The 26,582-nt window shown below is 46.7% G+C and overlaps 1 protein-coding gene across 1 annotated transcript; it reads right to left on the reverse strand.

The window, feature by feature from the left end:
• Positions 1-515: 515 nt before the first annotated feature.
• On the reverse strand, positions 516-26,582 carry LOC137344328 (methyltransferase-like protein 27). The gene is made up of 5 exons (XM_068007191.1): positions 26,265-26,582; positions 19,947-20,074; positions 11,289-11,428; positions 7,228-7,320; positions 516-685 (listed from the first exon to the last, which is right to left on the reverse strand). The coding sequence occupies exons 1-5, from the start codon at positions 26,580-26,582 to the stop codon at positions 516-518; spliced, it is 849 nt and encodes a 282-aa protein (XP_067863292.1).

Genomic DNA, 26,582 nt, shown 5'->3' on the forward strand with positions numbered 1-26,582 from the left:
GGGAGGCTTGGTCGATGCTGGTGGTGATGCCGAGTTTCTCAAGCTTCCTGCTCTTGGTTTTCATGTAGGCAGCGTAGTTCCGTTGCCTCGTCTGTTTGGCGGTATATCGTAGCTGGTCTGCTGTAACCACTCAGGCTAGAATCAAGCGGACGTTAATGTGGAAGAATTAATAATCCATAGTTGCGACAGTAATGGGGAAAATCCACTAACAGCACATTTATAGATTTTGTTGTTCTAAATTTGGACTTTGTCTGCAGAGACCATTTTGAACTGTGTAGCCTTGCGGTGAAGTGCTCATCTGTCAGCAGAGGTGAGAGAAACTCCAGGTGCTCCATGTAAGAATATCACACAAGCAATTGGCACAACATTAGTGTATTGGCTTAAGTGCAGTTTTATTTTGCAGTGTGTAATGGTGCCGATGTGATCAATATGTCTGATAACAGCACTGACACAGCTCACAGATCAGCAGCAATATCAGTGACCAGGTTTTCTATAAATGGCCACAAGCCCACGAATTACTCTGAGCCCAGTTTAGTTTCCAGCACAGCCTTTTGCCAATGATCGATCTGTTGCTCCACAACTTTGGTCCACAGCCCCTTGTTCTCCAGTTCTTCCATGGTAGCCAGCAGCTGCTGCATGTAATTGCTGCCCTTGTTCTCTATTGCTGTTAAACAGAGATATGCTCCTGCAAAGTGGGAAAACACTGGTCAAATCTCTCCTCATTTACAAATTCCCAATTTGTTATTATTCAGAATAAACGTGCCCTCCTGTAAACATTGGTAAAAGGTGCCAGCACCTGTGTTATAAAGCATCAGTAACGAAACAGCAGTGCAGCAGCTCAGACGTAAAACCTGTCAATGGGTAGTCCAAAGTCTTTTGTTAGATTACTTGGTGGTTTATTAGGGGAGAAAGAAAAGGACGCATGTTATTAGCTGGGCGTGAAGCAGCTTTACATTATGTGTGGTCCTCAGTTATACACTCACCCTGAACCACATCCAGTTCACACTGGATCGTATTCATAAACGTGATATCAGGCTTCTGGAATTACTGCAAGGTACAAAAGTGTCTGTCATTAATTTTTTGACCTCTTATATGAAGAAAACACTCTAGATAGCTGCCTTATAGGATCAGTTGTCCTAGATTTGATTCCTGGTATGTTGAGTTGGCTGTTTTCAGCCAAGCAGGCAGTGAGGAGACTCCAGTTTATCTCAGCAACTGTGGTTTAGGCTGGGGAGAGTTGACAGCATTCACACTCCTGATTGCTCCTCACTTAATAACCCCGGCTAAGAATGCACTTAGGTAGATATTGAGAATGCGAGAAAGACAAAGGACTCATACATACTGGTACTTCCCGATCATCCCAACTAAAGAGTGGTGCCGGATGAGTGTAGACTTGTTTAAAATTCCAAACCTACTGGGCTAGTTAATGAGTTCCACTCTATGAATAGATAAATGTAAGGAATCTTACAACACCAGGTTATAGTCCAACAATTTAAAATAAAATTGTTGGACTCTAACCTGGTGTTGTAAGATTCCTTACATTTGTCCACCCCAGTCCACCACCAGCATCTCCACTCTATGAATAGATAAGATTAACCACAAAGAAACTGAGTCTCTCACAACTAATATTTGCTAGCTCAATTTTCTGAGCACAGTGAGAGTAAAAGTAACAGTAGGAAGGAAAAATAGGAGGAGTTGTATTTATATAGCCCCTTTTACGACATCAGGAATTCCCAAAGCGCTTTTACAACCAATAAAGTACTTTTGAAATGTAGTCACTGTTATAATGTAGGAAATGCAGCAAGATTCCACAAACATAAATTAAATAAATGACCTGATCATTGTTTCAGGTGTTGGTTGAGGGATAAATGTTGGCCTGATTTGTTGCACAAGAGGCCAGAGTTAGTGGAACGGAGAGTTCAGAGAGATTGTAGGGCTGGAGGAGGCTACAGGGAGAGTTAAACCCATGAAGGGTTTGACACGTGAAGATGAGAATTTTAAATTTGAGGTGTTGGGAGCCAATATAGGTCAGCAAGCACAGGGGTGATGGGTGAGCAGGCTTTGGTGTAGGTTAGAAAATGGGCAACAGAGTTTTTTTTATTTGTTCATGGAACGTGGGCGTCGCTGGCAAGGCCAGCATTTATTGCCCATCCCTAATTGCCCTTGAGAAGGTGGTGGTGAGCCGCCTTCTTGAACCGCTGCAGTCCATGTGGTGAAGGTTCTCCCACAGTGCTGTTAGTAGGGAGTTCCAGGATTTTGACCCAGCGACGATGAAGGAACGACGATATATTTCCAACTTGAAGTTTATGGAGGGTGGAGGATGAGCGATCACCATGGAGAGCATTGGAATAGTTGAAGCTGGAGGTGACAAAAGCATGGAGAATAGGGGTGATGTTACGGAGGTGGAAGTAAGCATTTTATGTGATGGAGAGGATATGGGGTTGGAAGCTCATTTTGGGGTCAAATAGAATGCAATTCTATTATACAATTCTACATTCCAGAAATAGTCTTATTCAGCCTGAGACAATGACCAAGGATGGGGATGGAATCAGTGGGATGGGTACGGAGCTTGTGGGGAGGGCCAAAGGCAATGGCTTTGGTCTTCCCAAAGTTTTGTTGGAGGGAAATACAGCTCGTGCAAGACTGGACGTCAGACACCTCAGGAGCAATGGAGGGGTCAAGAGAGGTGCTGGGTGTCGTCAGCATACACGTGGAACCTGACCCCATCTCTACAGATAATGTCACCAATGCCCAGCATGTAGAGAAAGAAGATGAGGGCCCAAGGATACAATCTTAGATGACTCCAGAGGTAATGGTGTAGGGGCAGGAAGAGAAGCCTGTTGCTGGAGATGTTCTGCTTATGATTGAATAGGCAAGAGTGGAACCAACTGAGGGCAGTCCCATGGAGCTGGACAATGGAGGACAGGTGTTGCTGGAGGATGGTGTGGTCAAACATGTCAAAGGTTTAGGAGCGAATGCCTGACCCTGTTCCAAATTGTGTGACGATGGGGCTGATTTTCGGATGGCCGAGTGGGTGCATTGGGGGCAGGGGGGCTCCGAAAATGGCGGAATCCCAGAGCGAGTGCGGAGACCGGCTCCAACCCGCTCACTTCCGGGTTCCCCAATGACGCGATCGGGTGCGCGCGCAGCTCCCGTATGCGGGACTCCCACTGGCGGGATGATAATTTAGATAGTTATTTAGCTAGTTGAGGTACTAGACAGACTTCATTGACTGGAGATTTTGGCAGGGGTGCAATTTTGAAGGATCCTCAGCGTGTTTCCCGTGCTGTGGGAAACACTCCCTGTTGGAGCAGACGTGTTTCAGCCAGCAGCCAGTGGGAGATGCAAAGGATTATTTGACAGGTGGGGGGAAAACCTCATTTATTGCAGCAGGGCACTCTGTCACTTCAGACAAAGTTTTGGCTACAACACCTTTGTCTTTCCACTCAAAATTATTAATTTATATCCTAAACTCTGCTGTGCAAACACATTTACCTACTTTGTGGACCCCTCAAACTCTTACCGTCAAGATGGGGGAGCGCCATGGCTGCATTCATCACTTCATCTGAGGATAAGCAACATCACCAGCCTCGCCAGGCACGGTGTCCACCTCCGCCACATGGAGCTCCACAACACAGTGCTGCACCACAGGCACCTGCACAAAAGCACAGAGGGTAACAACAGAGAGAGCGATGTCGCAGGAGGCACTACCCTCGCCACAGGGTCTACAGATCGAGGCTCAGCTTCCTGGACCTCTCTCAGGAGCAGTGCAGACGGAGGCTCAGAGTCAGTCGCCAGGTAGTCGCAAATATCTGCAGCCTCCTTCATGCCGAGCTGCTCCCGGCTGGGCCGAGCAGCATCTTCTTACCTGTCGCTGTAAAAGTCACCACTGCCCTCAACTTCTTCGCCTCCGGATCATTCCAGGGTGTCACTGGGGACATCGCTGGGGTCTCTCAGTCGTCTGCACACAAGTGCTTAAGGCAAGTCACCGAGGGCTTGTTTCACAGGGCCTCGCACTATGTCAACTTCCCCATGGATGACCTCAGCCAGATGGAGAGGGCAGTGAGATTCCACGCTGTGGCTGGCTTCCCATGGGTGCAGGGTGTAATCGATTGCACCCATATAGCAATACGAGCACCTCCACACGAGCCAGGACTGTTCATCAACAGGAAGGGCTATCACTCCATCAACACCCAGCTCATCTGTGACCACCGCAAGAGATTCCTTCACGTGTGCACCAGATACCCTGGCAGCTGCCACGATTCCTTCATCATCCGGAAGTCCAACGTCCTGCCCCTCTTCCACGCAATGAACACCCGCAAAGGCTGGCTCCTCGGGGACAATGGATACCCCCTGCACATGTGGCTTATGACACCTCTGAGGAACCCCACCACCGAGCAACAGCGTCGAAATAATGACAGCCACATCGTTACCAGGTCTACAATTGAGCATGTTATAGAGCTGCTCAAGATGCACTTCAAGTGCCTTGATTGTTCTGGGGGAGCGCTTCAATACGTGGGACGCATTATAGTTGTGTGTTGTGCCCTGCACAACATGACAGAACAGAGAGGGGTGCCGCTGGAGGAGGCCCCGTCCACATCTGCCACCCATATTGAGGAGGAGGAGGAGAAGGACAAGGAGGAGGAGGACGAGGAGGAGGAGCAACCCATGGGCTGAACAGCGGCTCACCTGGCTGCTCGTGAGGCCAGGGAGTCACTGATATGTGAACGGTTCTCCTAACATCAGAGAGTGTGAACAGTCCAGTCCTCACCACCTGGACAGAGCAGCGGCCACACCAGCCCCCGCCACCACCCCCGACTCCCTGCACAAAACAGTCCTGTAGAGTGACCCAATGGGTGGCATCAAGTGTGGGTGTTCATGGTGAACCTCATGAAAGGGCCTTTTTACAGAAGCCAGTCAAGAATGGCCAAGACGTGGCAGTGATGGTGACAATAATAATATTTAATGTGAGTTTAACAAAAATCAAATATAAATAATAAACATGACCAACCGTCAAACACCCTTGTGCATTCCCTTTGTGATCACAAAACCTTCGCCTTTTGCTTCCGACTACTTCTACGTGGTGCATCCCCTGTGGCTGCAGCAGAGGTAGTGGCAGGTTGCTCTTGTCCATGCCCTGACCGATTAGCTGCTTTGGGTCTACACCCTCTGGGTTTCGGTGCCCGTAAGGGCCCCTCCAAAGACTGATCCACCTGCACCTGTGCAGGGGCAGACTCGGCTACCTGGAGAGGAGGCAGCATTGCGGGTACTGGTTGAGAGGGGGGCAACAGGTGAGACGTGGGGGCGCTTTGAGTGGCGACCCCACTTCCATATCCCCTTTTGCCATCATCCTTCTCCTGGGCCAGGCCCACATCACTCCTACCACCCTGCTGGACGACAGTTTGGAGAACATGTGTGAAGCCTTGTAAGGCCAGTGCTAGTGTAACTGACTGCCTGTTTAAGGCGGCAGAATGTTGTTCACCCTGAGTCCAAAGGGCAGTTGTCAGGGCCTCAATGGACTCATTGGTGAGCCGTGCTTGAAGCTCGATGGAGGCTAGCCGTCCCTCCATCGCAGACATTCCCGCACTTACCCGCGACACTATCTCAGAGATTCCCTCACGTCCCTGTGACAGTATCTCAGAGATTCCCCCCCGTACCTGTACCACCATTCCACTCATGCAGGAGTTGGACTCCTCCATCCTCTGTGTGATTGTGGAGAGTGCGCATGGCACCTGTTCCAGCACCTCGCAAATGTGCTGCTGCCCCTCGATCATTCTCCTTTTAAAGGATGGCCCCCAGGGTTCAGTATCTGTGTCCAGCTGAGCCGAACCTGGAGAAGAACTGTCCCACCAAGGCGGTCTCTCCACAGCTGCCCCTGCCACCAGTGTCTGCTCGTGCTCACACGTGTGTGGTGACTCACCATGTGCGACCCCAACTAAGTGAGGTCGGGGACCCACCGAGGTGTGTGTATCTGCGCTGGTGGATGGCTCGCTCAGATGTGATGGTGCCCCCTCAGAGCCCGGCAGGTCCTCTGAGGAATCGCCCTCTGCCATCACAGCAGTCGCTGAAGGCCCTGAAAGAGAATAGAAGGCAATATTAAGCATGATCACAGATGTTGAGGTGCTGAAGATGGCAAGGCATGTTACCATCATTTGCTATTGTGTGTGCTGAATGTTAAAGCTCTGTCACCAGCCGTTCGTCGGGTGGCAGTCTCGGCATCCCCGACGGGCAGGCACTCGAGGGTGCGGCTCAGTTCAAGAGTCTCCTGCTCCGCGTTTGTGAGGACGACCTGATGTTGTGGCCGCCCCTCCGGTCTTCACCCTCTCCCGTGCATTCTGGGCTCTCTTCTCCTATAAGGGGAGAAAGTAGAGAGGTGTGAGTGAGGGACGTTGACATGGCCAACCGCTGAATGCATTGGTTTGGGTGAGGCTGACCGTGAAAGAGATGCATCAGAGGGTGAGTATGAGACAGAGCCATGATATTGTATGAGGATTGGGTTGAATGGTAGTGGTGGGATGAGTACTGGCGAGGTGAGGAAATGCAGGTAAGTTGAGGATGAGGTTTGAGTGGGTGTGAGGAGTGATGTGATAGAGTAGTGTTGGCAGTGCAGAATGAGTTGGGGGGTGGGGGCGGTGATGTGGAAGATGAAATGTAGGAGAACGAGTAAGTGTACTCACTTTGGCTGACCTAGTTAGGTCATTGAAGCACTTCCTGCACTGGATCCAGGTGCGGGAGATGTTGCTGCTGCTCGTGACCTCCTCTGTCACCTCGAGCCAGGCCTTCTTGGTGGCAGAGGCAGGCCACTTCCTCCCGTTGGCCGGGTAGAGGATCTCCCTCCTCCTCACCCCATCCAGTAAGACCTGGAGTGAGGCATCATTAAACCTGCGGGCAGCCTTTCCTCTGGGCTGCTCCATGGCGCTGTGTGGTTCTTTGCTGCAAGATTAGTCATTGGAGGACTGCCCCTTTAAATAGGTCTCCTCCAGCTGACAGCCTGCGATTAAGTGGCTTCAATTTACCCGCAATCGCGTGGGGAACGTACTGATTTTACTGGGCGGGTTACCCTCGCGCCCAGTCGCCCTCCCGTTGCCAACCCGCCTCCCTGGTAATATCGGGGCCTATGTGCTCCCTCGCCCCCTTTTGTGTTAAACCTTGCACGTTTACTACATTGAAGTGGCTACATAAGTGTATTTGTTACATTGTATTACATAGGTGAGACTTTCTGCTCACCTGGCTTGGTGACTCTCAGCAGTTCTGGAAGCACATCTGGAGACACATGTCCACTGGACAGAGCACCGACAACTATCACTAAATCGTAGGTATCTGGAACATTTCCAAACAAAAATCCCAAACTGTATTCAACCTGCACTGATAACAGTTGTATATTGCAGTCTGTATATTATCTGAATTCACATCTTAATTTTCATATGTTTTTCTTTGGTCGCTTCATAAAAATATTGACATCTCAAATCGCCATCTCTGGTGAATGGTTATTTTTTGGACTGGAGGGAGGTGTACAGTGGTGTTCCCCAGGGGTCGGTGCTGGGACCACTGCTTTTCTTGATATATATTAATGACTTGGACTTGGGTGTACAGGGCACAATTTCAAAATTTGCAGATGACACAAAACTTGGAAGGGTAGTGAACAGTGAGGAGGATAGTGATAGACTTCAAGAGGATATAGACAGGCTGGTGGAATGGGCAGTCACGTGGCAGATGAAATTTAACGCAGAAAAATGCAAAGTGATGCATTTCAGTAGGAAGAACGAGGAGAGGCAATATAAACTCGAGGGCACAATTCTAAAAGGGGTACAGGAACAGAGAGATCTGGGGGTATATGTGCACAAATCATTGAAGGTGACAGGGCAGGTTGAGAAAGTGATTAAAAAAGCATACGGGATCCTGGGCTTTATAAATAGAGGCATAGAGTACAAAAGTATGGAAGTCATGGTGAACCTTTATAAAACACTGGTTCGGCCAAAACTGGAGTATTGTGTCCAGTTCTGGGCACCGCACTTTAGGAAAGATGTGAAGGCCTTAGAGAGGGTGCAGAAGAGATTTACTAGAATGATTCCAGGGATGAGGGACTTGAGTTATGTGGATTGACTGGAGAAGCTGGGGTTGTTCTCCTTGGAACAGAGATGGTTGCGAGGAGATTTGATAGAGGTATTCAAAATCAAGAAGTGTCTAGACAGAGTAGATAGAGAGAAACTGTTCCCATTGGCAGAAGGGTCAAGAACCAGAGCACATAGATTTAAGGTGATTGGCAAAAGAACCAAAGGTGACATGAGGAAAAACTTTTTTATGCAGCGAGTGGTTAGGATCTGGAATGCACTGCCCGGGGGGTTGGTGGAGGCAGATTCAATCATGGCCTTCAAAAGGGAACTGGATAACTACTTGAAAGGAAAAAATTTGCAGGGCTACGGGGATAGGGTGGGGGATTGGGACTAGCTGGATCGCTGTTGCATCGAGCCGGTGCAGACTCGATGGGCCGAATGGCCTCCTTCCGTGCTGTAGCCTTTGTATGATGCAATGATTCTATAAATAACTGAAACCACAGTTTGAATTGCATTCATTTTGGTTCCATTGAATCAATCAGGCAAGATGAAGAATGAAACACTGGCCCTCATGTAATTTCCATTCTAATCATTTTTTAATCCTTTATTGGGCCAATAAGTCAATAATTAACTTAATTGGAAACAGTCTTTAAAGGGAATCCATACTTTGGATTGGTTACTTGCTGCAATGTGAATTTGATTGCTGAAAAATTTGCGGAACATTTTGTTTTGATGATTTAGAATGGTCGTATTTAGATTTTTGAGTAAACACTTGATCTAATTTGCAGATTTAAGAGATGAACCGAAATACAGGAACTGTCTGTCAGAATAAAAGAACTGCAAGATGTAAAATTTGCAATTCTATTCAGAGGACGGTAAGAATCTAATAATGGAAATGAATCAGAGCAGAAAAGGGAAGTAAGCATAGGGGAGCATCTAGTCAACAGCGATCACAACATAATAAGGTTTAAGATAATAATTGAGAAAGACATAAGTAAGACAAAGATCAAAGCGATAGATTGGAATAAAATTTTGAGGGGATGAGGATGGAGCTAAACTCAAAAAAGATATTGTCAAACAGAGATAGAACAGCAATGGGAAATATTTAAATTGGTGATCAATAGAGTTCAGGAGAAATATAAAAAGCAAAAACAAACTAGCCAATAATGAAACACCATGGATGAATAAAGAGATAAGGGCAAAATTGAAACTAAAGAAAAAGGCACATAACAAGTACATAGGCAATAAAGGAGAGAATGACAAAAGGGAATACGAAGAGGAAAGTAGTCAAAACAAACAATTCCGAAGGCAAAGAGGAACTACAAAATTAGATTATCAAAGAATATAAAAAGAAATAGTAAAGTATTCTACAGACACATCAATAACAAAAGAAAAATCAGGATAGCGATAGGGCCACTAAGGGATGCACAAGATAAACTCACAGGTGATGGCAGAAATATTGAGTAACCACTTTGCCTCAGTATTTACCAGGGAGACTAACACGGTGGACATGACATTAAAAGAAGAGATCAAAAAAGATATAAAGACATTTAAAATAGAAAGGGAGAAGATAATTGATAAACTAATCAAACTTAGAGAGGATAAAACCCCTGGTCCCGATGGATTGCATCTGAGCATAGTAAAAGAAGTTAGGGAAGAGATAATAGAGGCACTGTTATAAATATTTCAAAATTCATTAGAAAAGGGAATAGTGCCAGAGGACTGGTGGACAGGTAATGTAATTCCTATATTTAAAAAGGGAGATAGACCATGTCCAGGGAACTTTAGACCAGTCAGCTGAACGTCAGTGGTAGGAAAGATATAACAGAAAAACATTTAGAAACCAAGAATATAATAAAGAATAGTCAGCATGGATTTCAAAAGGGAAGGTCATGCTTGACAAATCTTATTGAATTCTTTGAAGAAGTAACAGAAAGAGTAGACAAGGGTAATGCAGTCGATGAATATACTTGGATTTTTAAGAGGCCTTCGATAAGGTACTGTATGACTGAGGTCAGAGAATGTGGAGTCAGGGGCAAGTAATAGAATTGATAGCAAGCTGGCTACAAAACAGAAAACGGAGAGGAGGAGTTAAAGTCATTTACTCAGACTGGTGGAAGGTAGGAAGTGGTGTTCCACAGGGATCGGTGCTGGGACTGTTGTTTTTCACTAATTGCATTAACAATTTGGACTCGGGAATTGTAAATACAATTTTAAAATTTGAGGATGACACCAGATTGGGGAGTAAAGTTAATACCGAGGAAAACTGCGACAAAATACAGAATAAGCACATAATTGGCAAATGAATTTCGATATAGATAAGTGTGAGGTAGTGCATTTTGGTAGGAGAAATAAGGAAGCCACATACTCCTTGGAAAATAAGAGTCTAAATGGGGTAGAGGAGCAGAGGGAATCTACGGGAACAGATTCATCAATCATTGAAAGTAGCATCATAAGAAATGCAAATAAAACACTTGAGTTAATTTATAATATCTTAGTATCATATTATGATGCAGCACAGAAGGAGGTCATTCAGCCCATCGTGCCTCTGCTGGCTCTTTGGTAGAACTATTCAATTAGTCCCACTCCCCCTGCCCTTTTTAGAGGGATAGAATTGAAAAGCAGAGAAGTTATGTTAAACTTATATAGAACCTTGATTAGATCACACTTACCTGTGCACAGTTCTTGTCTCCATATTACTAAAGGATATAAAGGCACTGGAGAAAGTGCAAAAAAGGATGATTTACAAGGATGATATCAGGACTGAGAGGCTATAACTGTCAATAAAGACTGAACAGGCTGGGGCTCTTTTCTCTAGAAAAGAGAAGACTGAGGGATAACCTAATCGAGGTCTTTAAAATTATGAAGAGGTTTGATAGGGTAGACGTAGAGAAGATGTTTCCAATTGTAGGGGACTTCAGAACGAGGGGTCATAAGATAGTCACTAATAAATCCAATAGGGAATTCAGGAGAAACCCCTTTACCCAAAGAGTGGTTAGAATGTGGAACTTAATACCACAAGGAGTGGTTGTGGTGAATAGCATGGATGCATTTAAGGGGGAGCTAGATAAGCACATGAGGGAGAAAGGAATAGAAGGATATGCTGATAGGGTTAGATAAAGTAGGGTGGGAAGAGGCGCGTGTAGAGCATAAACACCGGCATAAACTAGATGGGCCGAATGCACTGTTTCTGTGCCGTAAAATCTATGTAATTCTATGTAACGGATTTGTTACCTGAAGATACAGGCAGTGGTTTATCTGGAACGATCAGACACTTTTTCAGACTCTGATACAGGTTTTTGGAATCAGCCACCTTCAGCATTGCTTCACTGCCATCTATTCCATGGAAGTTCTTAAATCCTACATTCTGCAACAAAAGAAACCAGATTTAAAAAGCTTTGTCGTTATCACTTAACTTCTATTTTATAAACCTATCCATTAATTTCTAAGAATGGTACAGCATTTGTAGTTCCAGCATCTACTTTGCTTTTGCTTTACTCAGGATGAGGTTCGCTCTGGAACATAGGAAGAACATAGGAACAGGAGTAGGCCATTCAGCCCCTTGAGCCCGTTTCTCCATTCATTTAAATCATGGTTGATCTGTACCTTAACTCCATCTACCCGCATTGGTTCTGTAACCCTTAATGCCCTTGCCTAACGAAATTTATCAATCTCGGTTTTGAAATTTTTAATAGACCACCAGCCTCAGTAGCTTTTTGGGGAGAGAGTTCCAGATTTCTACTCCCCTTTGTGTGAAGAAGTGCTTCCTGACATCACCCCTGAACAGCCTAGCTCTAATTTTAAGGTTATTCCCCCTTGTTCTGGACTCTCCCACCAGAGGAAATAGTTTCTCTCTCTCTACCCTATCAAATCCTTTAATCATCTTAAACCCCTCAATTAAATCACCCCTAATCTTCTATACTCAAGGGAGCACAAGCCTAGTCTATGCAACCTGGCCTCATAATTTAACCCTTTTAGCCCCGGTATCATTGTAGTGAATCTGCACTGCACCATCTCCAAGGCCGATATATCCTTCCTCAGGTGCGGTGCCCAGAACTACATGCAGTGTAGGTCTAACCAGAGCTTTATATAACTGTTAAATAACTTCCACTCCTTTGTATTCCAGCCGCCTTATAGATAGAGATAAAGGCCAACATTCCATTAACCTTTTTAATTATTTTTTGTACCTGTCCACTAGCTTTTACTGATTTCTGTATTTGGACCCCTAAATCTCTCTGCTCCTCCACAGTTCCGAGCTTCTCGCCATTTAGAAAATACTCTGATCTATCCTTGTTAGGTCCAAAATGGATGACCTCAAATTTCCCCACAGTTTTGCCTACTCATTTAATCTATCAATATCCCTTTGCAACTTTCTGTTCCCATCTACACTATTTATTGTCCCTCCTAACTTAACGCTCCAGTGAATAGAGTCTGGAAGGGATTTTAGTTGCCAGCGGGTTTCCGGACATTAAGTTAGTTGCCACCTAATTTAGTGTTGTGTGGAAATGCATAAAGAGATACCTGACCATGAGAATCCCTGTGTGGTCAGTGTCCAGTAAAGTATTAAAATGCCTATGTGGCAAAGGAGCAGAATGCAAAATGGTTAGGAAAGGGTTAATAAGTTGGTAGCTGAGGTTGGTAAAGGGGCCCCCCCCTCTGCTGGGCCATATGTTTGCGTAGTCAGCAGGCCTGCATTGTCTTATCAATGTAGAGTCTTTGATGTGTTTCAGGGTCTGGTCTGAGTGTCTCCATGTTGCGAGCTAATCAAGATTGGTAACACCTTAGCAAGACCAAAAGGGACATTCCTAATGAGAAGAAAGGATGCATCCATCAGTGTCTGTCACTGCGGCATGATCAGGCCATGGGCTACCTGTGATTGGCTTGAAATTAGGTAACCTCGCATGGCCAGTCTATGTCCAGCTTATGATTGGTGTTGACCCTTGTGTTAACAATGCTCCAACCCCTATTGATCTGTATAAAGGTATGAATTTTTGTATACGTCTTTGTCATCTTATTCTGTTAGAATCGTCCGGACTCCCTCAGGAGTCTGAATCGAAGCTACAGACTAAGACCTGCTATTAAAGTTGTGTTGAACTTTAAAGGTGTATTCGACTCAGTGTTTGCTGAACCAGACTGAGGAAAAAAAAAGAATCCAGTTCATCATTTGGTGGTCCGTACGGGGATCTCAACGGTCATTCACCGAGAGTTCGCGGAGTAAGAGGCGGATTTGTCTTGGACACGGAGGAAGGAGAGAGCACTCCCTATGTAAGTAAAACCTTCTTTACTATTACGGCTTTCCTAAATCTGTTAAGTCTGACGACGAATCGTCCAATCGCTAACACTCGTGTGGCGTCCTTACGAGATTCAGGTCAGTCTGGCGAATACACAGAAATAGCAGGAAGAGGTCAGTGGTTGAATATCACTGAGGGTCAGTACAGGTACTGAGGGAATAACTTGTAAGCGGTAGGTCAGTGATCGAACTGTCACTGAAGGTCAGTGATCAAAATTATCACTGAGAGTTAAAGTTCGAGTTCTTGGTAATTGGATATAAACCGGAACCTCGAGTCAGTGAGTAAAAATCGCTGAGGATTAGGGTTCGAGTTCCTGGTGATTGGGTATAAACAGAAACTTCGATTCCCTGGGGATTGGGTATGAACAGGAACTGATTGCTTGTGCTGATCAACTACAGAAGGAAGTGCCTGTCTCAAACGTGCAGCCTTAGACCGGTTGTTAAGAGGGGAGATCCCCCACGCGAAGGTCAGGACCCTGAAGTGGGCGTAGAGACCAAAGGCACTTAGGATTGTGAGGCACAAGGAGTCAGGTCCATCCTTGAATTCTGTTCGAATACGGTTGTATTAATTAGTTGACTTAGAGTAAAGGAAAATGGGACATAGAATGGGTAATTGTCTGGATACCTCTGCAGAACCAGGGAGTGCCTTACAGACTTTGTGTGAAAAATATCCGGACAAGGCAAAACAATTTAGACAATTGTCAGGCGGGTTGAATAAAAAACTGGGGAATGGTCAATGGTCATTGGGAGGAACTAAAGACCTAGATACTGCCATAAAAGCACAGGAATTAATTTGGAAAAATAACGGAAGTAAAGCAACCAAAGATTTAATTGCTTTATGGAGACAGTACTGTCAAGAACTGAAAGAAGCTTCGTTATTAGCAAGTTGGCAGGATAACCCGTTGAAGTTAGGGATAGGACTCACTGAAGGAGGGGTAGTCAAGTCCGTAGAGGTCCTAAAAGGAGAATGTGCTCATGAAAAGAGCTCTAAAAAGAGGTCTGAAAAGACCTTGGGCGAGTCTAAAGCAGTTGATGAAAGTGGATTATGTAATCCAATGATTGGCCTTGCCTTGGCTGAGGGGGACGAGGATGAATTGGATGAGTGGAATTGTAGGTCCCGTGTAGCTCCCCAGGGTCCTAGTGCCCCTCCTGAGTACAGTAATATCTATTCTTCAGTGCCTACGGGACCGACTGTTCAAACCCCTGTGATAATGCCTCAAATTGTCTCCCCGGTTGCTTCCTGTACCAGAAGTAAAACTAGGGAATTATTGGCTCCAACATTTAAATTCTCAGTCAGCCCACTTAGTTTAAGACAGCAGAGAGATCAGAGACTGGACAGTCAGGGACTTAGAGACGCAGACACTGAAGAGTCAGGAGACGACTTGCCATCACTAAACTTAGAACGTACTACTGAGACACTAGCTAGGTATGAGCCGACCCCTCGTCAGTTACCAATGAGGCCGATGCCTAACCCCGCTTTTGACCCAAACCCAGCCAACGCTGGAGTAGCCGGCAACTCCCGAACGATAGATGTGTACTGTCCATGGAAACCCAACGAGATAATGGCCATTCTAACCGGGGTGCCGGATAGGAGAAAGTCACCTACCGCATTTATAGAATTCCTTAAGACTACCGTTTCCGTCTATAATGCAGAAACAAAGGTCTGCGCTAGTCCAGTATGTGGATGATCTGTTGATAGCCAGCCCTGATGAGCAGAGTAACCGAAAAGACACTGCCCAATTGCTAAATAATTTATCCTTGCTAGGGTACATAGTATCCCAGTCGAAAGTACTGGTGGGCCAACAGAGGGTTAAGTTTCATGGAGTCATGCTCTCAGCAACCGAGCGGAGCCTAGAAAGAAGCAGGATTGAACCAATCTGTCAATTCCCTGTACCTCGCACTGCAAAGGAGGTACGGCAGTGGATGGGAATGGTAAACTATTGCAGACAGTGGATCCCTAATATTGCCTTGGACACTAAATTATTAACGCCATATACCAGCAAAGAGGGCGAATTTCAACTAGATTCTGACGCCTTGGGAGCATTTGAGAGATTAAAGAAAGCTTTGTCACAAGCACCCGCACTGGGGAGACCCCTGTATGACAGACCTTTCCAGTTGTACTGTACTATCCTCGCTGATTGCTCGACTGCTGTTTTGACTCAAAAACATGGAGACAAGCATAGACCGGTAGCGTACTACTCTTCGAAGTTAGATCCGGTAGCGCTAGGACATCCAGTTTGTACTCAGATTTTAACGGCCATTTACAATAGCCTACAGTCAGCTGCTAATCTGACTTTACAACAGGACATCACTGTATACAGTTCACACTCGGTAACTGCATTATTAGGACAGCTGCAGACTCAACATCTTACCATGGCTCGACAGAATAAGTATGAGATATATCTGCTGAATAATCCTAGACTGCGATTTAAACATTGTACTACTATCAACCCAGCATGTTTTCTCACAGAGCCATCCCTGGAACAGACTGATCCAGGACACGATTGTTTATCTTTAATTAAGGAAGACACTTTATCAGAGACGATTTATCTGATGTCCCAATAAAGGATCTGGACATAACTATGTACTAGATGGGTGTGCCTCTATTGGTTCCTTTGGAGAGAAACTTTCTGGATATGCAATAGTGGACCAGGACGGTAAAACTGTCGAATCTGCTGCTTTTGAGTTTCCATATTCTGCCCAGCAAGCGGAGCTGTTTGCACTGATAAGAGCTTGTGTCCTCGGGAAAGACCAAAGGGTTAATGTGTATACAGATTCGAGATATGCTTTCGGGGTAGTTCACGATTTTGGACAGTTATGGAAAAACAGAGGGTTTCTGACTTCTGCAGGTACGCAGATTTCCCATCAGAAGTTAGTCTCAGATTTGTTACAAGCCCTTATGCTACCAAGACAGATCTCAGTTATAAAATGCTCCGCCCACACGACAGGACAGACCCCAGTAGATATAGGGAATAGATATGCTGATCGGGAAGCTAAGGAAGCATCCCAGACACAGAGGGTGGTCGTCCCTAGAATGATGAGTCAGACTAAAAGCTCAAACAAAAGCAAGTCTCCCTCTGAAAAGCCAATGCCAACCATCCAAGACGTCATTAAATTACAGGAGGACGCTCCTGACGGTGATAAACAAATGTGGAAACAACTTGGTTGTACTTATGACTGTGTATCTAAATTGTGGGTTACCCCTGCGGGGCAGACTTGTATGTCAGATGAATTAGCACTATGGGTTATTGAATGTGTACACTTTGCAACTCATTGTGGTGCCAAAGCTGCTAGTGGTACGCTGCTGGCCACTTGGTGGCATCCTAGGTTGCAAGCCCTGGCCCAGAGCATCAGCAGTCGCTGTCTCAATTGTCAACAACACAACCCACTGTTAGAATCGTCCGGACTCCCTCAGGAGTCTGAATCGAAGCTACAGACTAAGACCTGCTATTAAAGTTGTGTTGAACTTTAAAGGCGTATTCGACTCAGTGTTTGCTGAACCAGACTGAGGAAAAAAAAAGAATCCAGTTCATCAACCATATTAACTTTCTAATACACCTAAACCATGAATGTGGACCTGACCATATTAATTTTCTAATACCCTTAAAACCAAAAAAATGAAGAAATGCATGATGGATAGTTGACCATATTAACTGACCAGCTGAATATAATAGAAAGCTTATGTTTTAGTTTCTCACCAAAGAGCTATTGTTCCCTCATGCTGATAATTGTCTGACTAACAGAAATGAATGACCATATAGCCTTGAGACTAGGTACAGACCTACTGATAAAAAAGACTTTATTAAGGAAAATTACTTTCCCAGGACTGTGTCCAAACATCACGAGGCAGTCATGAGGAACCAGAGGGTGGGTTCCCTATTTTGATTGACTAACCACTTGAACCAATAAAGAATGTACGTGTACGCCCATATTCTATGACAGGTGGGCGAAGCTGAATTAACTGTATAAACGTGAGCTGTTTCCTTTGTTCAGTGAAGAGGATGTTCTGACCATTGCTTAGAACACTCTTCCCTTGTATACAAGTTTCTTTTAATAAATTCTTACCTGTCTGAAAATAAGTGTTTGGAGTTAATGCATTGTATATAACAGGTATTTAAGTTTTCGACAGTTGTCAGCAAGCTTGGATCTATGGCTCTCTATTCCTTCATTTAAGTCATTGATAAATATGGTCAAAAGCTGAGACACCAGTACAGATCCCTGGGGCACACCACTCTGGCTAAAGGAGGCATGAGCGAGTGTCCTAGGACTGATCAGTAGTGGCAATGGGACTGTCAATCACTGCTCCTAGTTCAGACTTACCGATCCGATCACAAGATGATCACTTCTCTCTAATCCAGTGGAGACACCTAAGCAGAGAGTCAGCAACAGCTCTTGGTTAAGCTGCGAATGGAACGCTGTGCAGCGGGGGTGATTTTTGTCTTCATTACGTCCTGTAAACTGGCGCACGTGGGGCAGAACTTTTGGAACACCAGCTCACTGCCCAAGGCGGGACTTTCGTTATGACATTAAAATTATTGGCTGATGTTATTTTTTCCTGCATGCTATTTTCTGACGACAACAATTGGGGTTGGTGGGGGGGGGGGTCGTTAGAACGTGACAAGATTACATTGGCAGTTTCCATTATAAATGTGGACAAAGGAATTCACAATGGAAAAAGTTGACAGGAAATGCGTGCCGACCTATAGACGGGTGGAGGGGAGAGGAGGGGTAAATTTTCGGCGGTGTTCGACCGCTCGTTTGCTGTAATTTCGGCAGAACAGCCACGGAAACCCTGACAAACGGTGTAAGCAGTGTCCACCCATTTTTCCCGGGTTTCCGTGCTTTTTCCGGAGCAGTTAAGGCAGACAAGTAGGTGAACCCCTGCGGAAATTCACCCTCATTTTATAACTTGTTCAAGCACTCGGCCTCCCCCGCCCCCCTCCCCAGAGTCTCAGCAGGGGTTTGCTGCCAGGGAAGCTCTCACTTAGGAGGGTGGAATTTGGAGAGTTTGGGGAGGGTCAGAGGGCAAGCCTTTGGTTTCCTGTTTAGCTGGGGCAAGCTGAGAAAAACCTGGAATGGAAATTAGATGCCGAGGGTGACATCTCCCTGTTTAAATTCAGTGCTGTCTAATTTCAGAGATATTGCTAGTCAGAAAAGTGTATTCAGCCCGTTAACATGGGAATCGCTATGCTATTTTCTGTTATGAAGAGTTTTTTGAAACACGTTAATATTTACTGTAAATGTTATTCTGCTCATTGACATATTATATATCACATACATCTATAATTGACCTTGTCTGACTCGAGTGTTCATTAGTCCAACTTCTGAAAGATAGGAGAAACACGCTGACGGCATGTATGACAAAACCGTATTCTGCTCAAGTAACAATGGGTTGCATTGTTACAACCCCCAGGGTCATGAGCTTATGAGTAGATATTGGGCAGTAAAGGTGAACTCTTGGCTGTAAGGGCTTCAAGGTCTGCTTATGGAATGCTGAAGCCAAGAGAATAGCTGCTGCAGATCTGAAATTTGAAATAGACGAATTTGCTTAAATGCAGAGGCCATGGAGTGATAGTATCTTTACATCCCTAAACCACAGAGGGAACAAGTGGCAAACATTCACCCATGAAACTGTGACCAGCACAGTTGGACCCTTGGTACCCACTTACACTAGTCCATCAGTTTGACAGAATGGGTGATTGGCTCAAGAGAGCAATGGGGGTTGACTTAAACCATGTGGGAGTCACAATGTGTGAGAATAATCCGTACATCATTTGCCATCCAGCTGGCATGCCCAGCAACTGGAGCATGGCAGGAGGAGGGGATAATGAGATAGCTCCCTCTCAGGACAACTGCACATCCAACACTCTACTTAGAACCCTCAAGGGATTGGTGAACTGCTGGAGAACAGGCAGATGTTGGCATATACAGTGTTGTTGGGAATGGCTCCTGCTGTTGCAGGACCATCCCCATGACCCTGCCCGCTATCACTGTCCCTACAGAGCTACAATACTCAAGAGCAGCCTCCATCCACAGGAACATGTAGACACAGTCTGAGACTATGGACTATGAAGCACTGGCATAGGATTTAGAGAACACATTGCTGTGAATGAGTCAATAAAGATTGATCACTTGACTTCTGCTCAGTGTGAATAGTATTTGTTGGAAAGGACTATCGAAAGGTAACATGACTGGGACAGGGTTCAAGGGTAGCATGGAATCATAGAAGTGAATTACTTTGGTGTTTCCAGCACATTTTCATGTTGGAACGTTGGCCTAGAAATTCAATGGCTCTGTGCCTGTTTTTCAGGTGCTAAACGGCCACCTAAGCTTCCAATGCGACGGGCAGGAGGCGGGCGGTCATTACGAGCCAGAAGTGCACCACCTGCTATATTGGTGCGGGCAAAAAAATAGGCTTCGAGGGCCCGCACCTGAAACAGGCGTCAGGCCCATTGCATATGCAAATAAGGGGCCTAACACCTGTTTCAGGCCCCCTGAGCAAGACTGGGATACTGTGAACACAGCCGGCCTGGTGTCAGCTCTACATGAGGCCTAACCAGCAACACAAATCTGTGTGTATGATTGGTGTTCACTTTGATACCTGTTCAGCAACCATTCCTGTTCCACAGGCGACATCGAGGACCAGCGCACTGTCTCTCTCTTTAGGAAACACAGGATCCAGTGTCTCAGCAGCAAAGATGGGAGCCCGATAGTTTATCAATGCCACATCCTAGGGGAAAGAAATGTTGCCTTCATTAATTTCATTCCCTTATTAGTGATGTGTAATAGTAAAGAGCACAGCTGTTCTCAGTATATCGCAATCAATTGGGACCAGGTGTAGAATTTTTCTCTCGCCCTTCAATTCCATTGATCTGAAACTGGAGAAAATGAACATACAAATATGACGGGCAGCAAAAGACCATCTGGTCCATCAAGCCTGCTCCTCGTGATGTGTGAAGCATCATCATTAGACACCCCCTACCCTCCCGCAGTCCTGTCTTCTCCCGGGAGAGGCAAAAACACAGATAAAACCCAATGACAATCAGGGAAGAAACATCTGGATAGTTCCTTCTGACTTCCTTGGGAGACCACATTGATCGTGTTTATATTACCTGGTATTTCTTCTAACTTTTGTAAGATGTGATCTCCGCCCCACCCAGGAACTGGTCCAGCTCTCTTTTGAAGGTTTGCAAAGAGTCAGCACTCACAACACAAGCCAGACTCTTGTTTCAATGGTCTACTATCCTCTGGGAAAAGACCAACCACCTAACATCTAACCAAGCTCCCCTACCCTTGCGCAACTTATACGCTTGACTCATGGGCCCCGATATTAGTGGGGAGGTGGGATGGCAGCGGAGGGGGGCTGATTGGGCACGTGGGTAACCCGCCCAATAAAACAAGTCCGTTCCCCATGTGATCATGGGCCAATTGGAGCCACTTAACGTTGCTTCCGGGTTTGCCGTCCGAAAGCTGAGCAGCGGGCGGATTGCGCACCCGCATCACAGGCTGTCTGCTGGAGGAGCTCTATTTAAAGGGGCAGTCCTCCAATGGCTGCTCCAGGAACAAACACCCACACAGCACAATGGAGCAGCACAGGGGCCAGGCTGCTCCTAGATTCAGCGTTGCCTCACTCCAGGTGCTACTGGATGGGGTGAGGTGGTGGAGGGATGTGGTCTACCCGGTGGACGGGAGGAAGTGGCCTGCCTCTGCCACCAAGAAGGCCTGGCTCGAGGTGGCAGAGGAGGTCACCAGCAGCAGCAACACCTCCCGCACCTGGATCCAGTGCAGGAAGTGCTTCAATGACCTAACTAGGTCAGCCAAAGTGAGTACACTTACTCATTCTCCTACATTCTGTCATCCACATCACCGCCCCCACCCCCCAACTCATTCTGCACTGCCAACACTACTCTATCACATCACTCCTCACACCCACTCAAAACTCATCCTCAACCTACCTGCACTTCCTCACCTCCCCATTACTCACCCCACCACTACCACTCAACCCAATCCTCATCCAATGTCCTGGCTCTGTCTCATACTCACCCTCTGATGCATGTCTTTCGCAGTCAGCGCACCCAAACCAATGCATTCATCGGTTGGCCAATTCACCATCACCCACTCATGTGTTTGTACTTTCCTCCCTAAAAGGAGGATGATGTGGAGATGCCGGTGATGGACTGGGGTGGATAAATGTAAGGAGTCTTACAACACCAGGTTATAGTCCAACAGTTTTATTTGAAATCGTGGTGAGAAGTGTTCCTGGTTCAACTGGTCCGTGGGTGCTGAGTTTTTGTCGGAAGTCTGTAGTGTCGCGACAGAAGCTGGGGGTTCCCTGCACGATGGGTTTCAGGATGCCCTTGACGTATCCAGAGAGTTTCTCACACAGGGTTCCGTTGCCTGATCCTATCGTCTCGGCACTCTACACCAGTATCCCCCACGATGACGGCATCGCTGCAACAGCCTCAATACTCAACACCAACAATAGCCAATCTCCAGACGCCATCCTACAACTCATCCGCTTCATCCTGGATCACAATGTCTTCACCTTCGATAACCAATTCTTTACCCAAACACACGGAACAGCCATGGGGACCAAATTCGCACCCCAATACGCCAACATTTTCATGCACAAGTTCGAGCACGACTTCTTCACTACACAGGTCCTCCAACCAACGCTATACACCAGATACATCAACGACATTTTCTTCCTATGGACCCACGGTGAAGAATCACTAAAGAGACTACACGATAACATCAACAAGTTCCATCCCACTATCAAGCTCACCATGGACTACTCCTCAGAATCGGTTTCATTCTTGGACACACGAATCTCCATCAAAGACGGGCACCTCAGCACCTCACTCTACCGCAAGCCAACGGACAACCTCACGATGCTCCACTTTTCCAGCTCCCACCCTAACCACGTCAAAGAGGCCATCCCCTATGGACAGGCCCTGCGAATACACAGGATCTGCTCAGACGAGGAGGAACGCGATGGACACCTACAGATGCTGAAAGACGCCCTCGAAAGAACGGGATATGACGCTCGACTCGTCGATCGACAGTTCCGACGGGCCACAGCGAAAAATCACATAGACCTCCTCAGAAGACTAACACGGGTCGCAACCAACAGAGTACCCTTTGTCGTCCAGTACTTCCCCGGAGCGGAGAAACTACGCCATGTTCTTCGCAGCCTTCAACATGTCATCGATGACGACGAACACCTCGCTATGGCCATCCCCACGCCTCCACTACTCGCCTTCAAACAGCCACCCAACCTCAAACAGACCATCGTTCGCAGCAAATTACCCAGCTTTCAGGAGAACAGCGTCCACGACACCACACAACCCTGCCACGGTAACCTCTGCAAGACATGCCAGATCATCAACACAGATACCACCATCACACGAGAGGACACCACCCACCAGGTACATGGTTCATACTCCTGCGACTCGGCCAATGTTGTCTACCTCATACGTTGCAGGAAAGGATGCCCCAGAGCATGGTACATTGGCGAGACCATGCAGACGCTGTGACAACGGATGAACGGACACCGCACAACAATCGCCAGACAAGAGGATTCCCTCCCAGTCGGGGAACACTTCAGCAGTCAAGGACATTCAGCCACCGATCTTCGGGTAAGCGTTCTCCAAGGCGGCCTTCGAGACACACGACAACGCAAAATCGTCGAGCAGAAATTGATAGCCAAGTTCCGCACCCACGAGGACGGCCTCAACCGGGATCTTGGGTTCATGTCATGCTACATGTAACCCCACCAGCGAAAAAAAAGTGATCTGTTTTTAATACAAATGGTCATTCTATCTCTTTCTCTGCCTTTAGGGTGTGTCTCTCTCTCTGTCTTTGTGTTGTGACCGTTTGTGTATTCGGTAGTCTTGTATGTAATGTTTCCCTGTCTGAACACCGTTCAAGTCCTTTGATTGCTTTGATAACGGGCAGTTGGAAAGATTATCTGTAATCACCAGGCATTGTTCTCTGACTATATATGCTGTACTTTTATTGAATCCCACACTCACCTGACGAAGGAGGAAGCCTCCGAAAGCTTGTGATTTCAAATAAAACTGTTGGACTATAACCTGGTGTTGTAAGACTCCTTACAGATATAGGAGAAGAGAGCCCAGAATGCACGGGAGAGGACGAGGACTTGGAGGGGGGCCGCAACAAATCGTTGTCCTCACAGACGCGGAGCAGGAGGCACTGGAGCTCAGACGAACCCTCGAGTGCCTGTCCGTTGGGGACGCCGAGGCTGGCATCCCAGAAACAACTGGTGACATAACTTTAACATTCATCACACACAATATGAATTGATGTTAACATGCCTTGTCATCTTCAGCACCTCAGTATGCTCATCACAACATGACACATCTATGATCATGCTTAATATTGCCGTCTGTTCTTTCAGGGCCTTCAGTGACTGCTGTGATGGCAGAGGGCGATTCCTCAGAGGACCTGTCAGCCTCTGAGGGGGCACCGTCACATCTGAGTGAGTCAACCACCAGCACAGATACCCACACCTCAGTGGGTCCAGTCCTTAGTTAGTTGGGTTGGCACCTGGTGAGTTACCACACAAATGTGAGCATGATCAGACACTGGTGGCAGGGGCAGCAGTGGAGATTCCGCATTGGTGGGAGCACTCCTCTCCAGGCTCTGCTCAGCTGGACACAGATGCTGAACCCTGGGGGCCATCCTTTAAAAGGAGAATGATCGAGGGACAGCAGCACATTTGCGAGGTGCTGGAACAGGTGCCATGCACACTCTCCACAATCACGCAGAGGATGGAGGAGTCCAACTCCTGCATGAGTGGAATGGTGGCACAGGTACGGGAGGGAATCTCTGAGATACTTTCACAGGGACATGAGCAACTCTCGGAGATATTGTCACAGGGACATGAGCAACTCTCGGAGATACTGTCACGGGTAAGTGCGGGAATGTCTGCGATGGAGGGACGGCTAGCCTCCATTGAGCTTCAAGCACGGCTCACAAATGAGTCCATTCAGGCCCTGACAACGACCGTTCGGACTCACATTCTGCCACCTTAAACAGGCAGGCAGTTACACTAGCACTGGCCTTACAAGGCTTCACACATGTCCTCCAAACTGTTGTCCAGCAGAGTGGAAGGAGTGATGTGGGCCTGGCACAGGGGAGGGATGATGGCGAAAGGGGACATGGAAGTGGGAACTTCCACGTATCACCCGTTGTCCCCCTCTCAACCAGTACCCATAATGCTGCCTCCTCTCCAGGTGGCTGAGTCTGCCCCTGGACAGGTGCAGGTGGAGCAGTCTTTGGAGGGGCCCTCATGGGCACCAAAACCCAGAGGGCGTAGGCCCAAAGCATCTAATCGGTCAGGGCATGAACAAGAGCAACCTGTCACTACCTCTGCTGCAGCCACAGGGGATGCACCACGTAGAAGTAGTCGGAAGCGAAAGGCGAAGGTTTTGTAAGCATGAAGGGAATGCACAAGGGTGTTTGACGGTTGGTCATGTTTATTATTTATATTTGATTTTTGTTAAACTCACATTAAATATTATTATTGGCACCACCACTGCCACGTCTTGGCCATTCGTGCCTGGCTTCTGTAATAAGGCCCTTTCATGACCTTCACCATGAACGGCAACACTTGACGTCACCCACTGGGTCACTCTACAGTGGGTGTATGTGTAGTTGCGGGCCTGTTTTGTGCATGGAATCGGGAGGGGGGGTTGTTGCTGGTTTGGGCGCTGCTCTGTCCAGGTGGTGAGGACTGGACTCTTCACACTCTCTGATGTTAGGAGAACCGTTCACATATCAGTGACTCCCTGGCCTCACGAGCAGCCAGGTGAGCCACTGCTCTGCAGATGTGGATGGGGCCTCCTCAAGCGGCCCCCTCTCTGTTGTTGCCCTCCGTGCTCTTGTGCAGGTGCCTGTGGCGCAGCACTGTGTTGTGGAGCTCCACGTGGCGGAGGTGGACACCGTGCCTGGCGAGGCTGGTGATGTTGCTCGTCCTCGGATGTAGTGATGAATGCAGCCATGGCGCCCCCCCCCATTCCTGATGGTGTGAGTTTGAGGGGGTCCACAAAGTAGTTAAATGTTTGCACAGCAGAATTTTGAGTGGAAAGTAAGAATTTTCAGTGCAAACACAAAGATCTTGCAGCCAAAACTTTGTCTGAAATAACAGAGTGCCTTGTTGCAATAAGTGACCTTTTCTCCCCATCTGTCAAATAAGCATTTATCCCATTGGCTGCTGGCTGAAACACATCTGTTGCAACAGGGAGTGTTTCCCACAGCACGGGAAACACGCTGAGGATGCTTCAAAATCGCACCCCTGACAAAATGTGGAGAAAATTAATTACTTCAAGTACTTAAACTATCTAAACAAGTGTGTAAATGATCATCCGGCCGGCTTTAATTGCCGGTGGGACTCCCACATTTGGGAGGTGCTCGCACCCAGACGTGTCAGTGGGGAACCCGGAAGTCTGGGGGTTGGAGCCGGGCTCCGAACCCGAACGGGATTTCCCCGATTTTCGGAGCTCCTCCTGCCCTCAAGGCACCCGCTACTTCACTGGAAAATTAAGCCCTTGGTCTTCCCCCATGTATCAAATTTAAATAGTCTATCACTATCTATCCCTTTATCTATTTTATATACCTTTATCAAATCACCCCTAAGTCTACGCATCTCTAAAGTGAATAGACCTGACTTTTTAAGCTTCTCTGAGTAACTAAGGCAGTTTAAGGAAACATTTGCAGTGCTATGGGGAAAGAGCGGGTTTGGGACTAATTGGATAGCTCTTTCAACGAGTCGGCACAGGCATGATGGGCCAAATGGCCTCCTTCTGTGCTGCAAGATTCTATGCTTCTATGTTTAAGCTGGGAATCATTCTTGTGGCTCTCCTCTGAACCTTTTCCAAAGGCTTTATATCACCCACCATATGAGCAGACCAAAACTGGACGTAGTATTCTAAATGTGGTCCAACCAAGGTCTTGTACAAGGACGAAATGCTGTGTTTTGTTTTATATTGAAAAGTCCTGTTAATCTTGCAACATAAGGAGACTCCTCCAATATCATCTCTTAGTGCAAGATTCATTGCTGTTTCCAGCACTAGATTAAATACATCAGGCAACTGTGTGCATCCTTGTCTCATCTCAACTATTGATATAAACCATTCCGTCAGTTTCCTGCCCACTGGAACAGCGCTCAGGGACTTGTTAATCAGACTGACAAGTTTCTCAAGAATATCATACAT

Source organism: Heptranchias perlo, chromosome 27, assembly GCF_035084215.1.
Source record: "Heptranchias perlo isolate sHepPer1 chromosome 27, sHepPer1.hap1, whole genome shotgun sequence".
In the NCBI taxonomy this organism is placed as follows: Eukaryota; Metazoa; Chordata; class Chondrichthyes; order Hexanchiformes; family Hexanchidae; genus Heptranchias; species Heptranchias perlo.

What these genes read in the sequence shown, in the direction of transcription:
- LOC137344328 (XM_068007191.1), bottom strand. Translation starts at nt 26,582, where the DNA reads ATGTATGATATTCTTGAGAAACTTGTCAGTCTGATTAACAAGTCCCTG. An exon ending in ACAGGAATGGTTGCTGAACA is followed by an intron (nt 11,429 to 19,946) that starts GGTATCAAAGTG and finishes CTGGTTTCTTTT; the next exon opens with GTTGCAGAATGTAGGATTTA. An exon ending in ACCACTGCCTGTATCTTCAG is followed by an intron (nt 7,321 to 11,288) that starts GTAACAAATCCG and finishes GAAATGTTCCAG; the next exon opens with ATACCTACGATTTAGTGATA.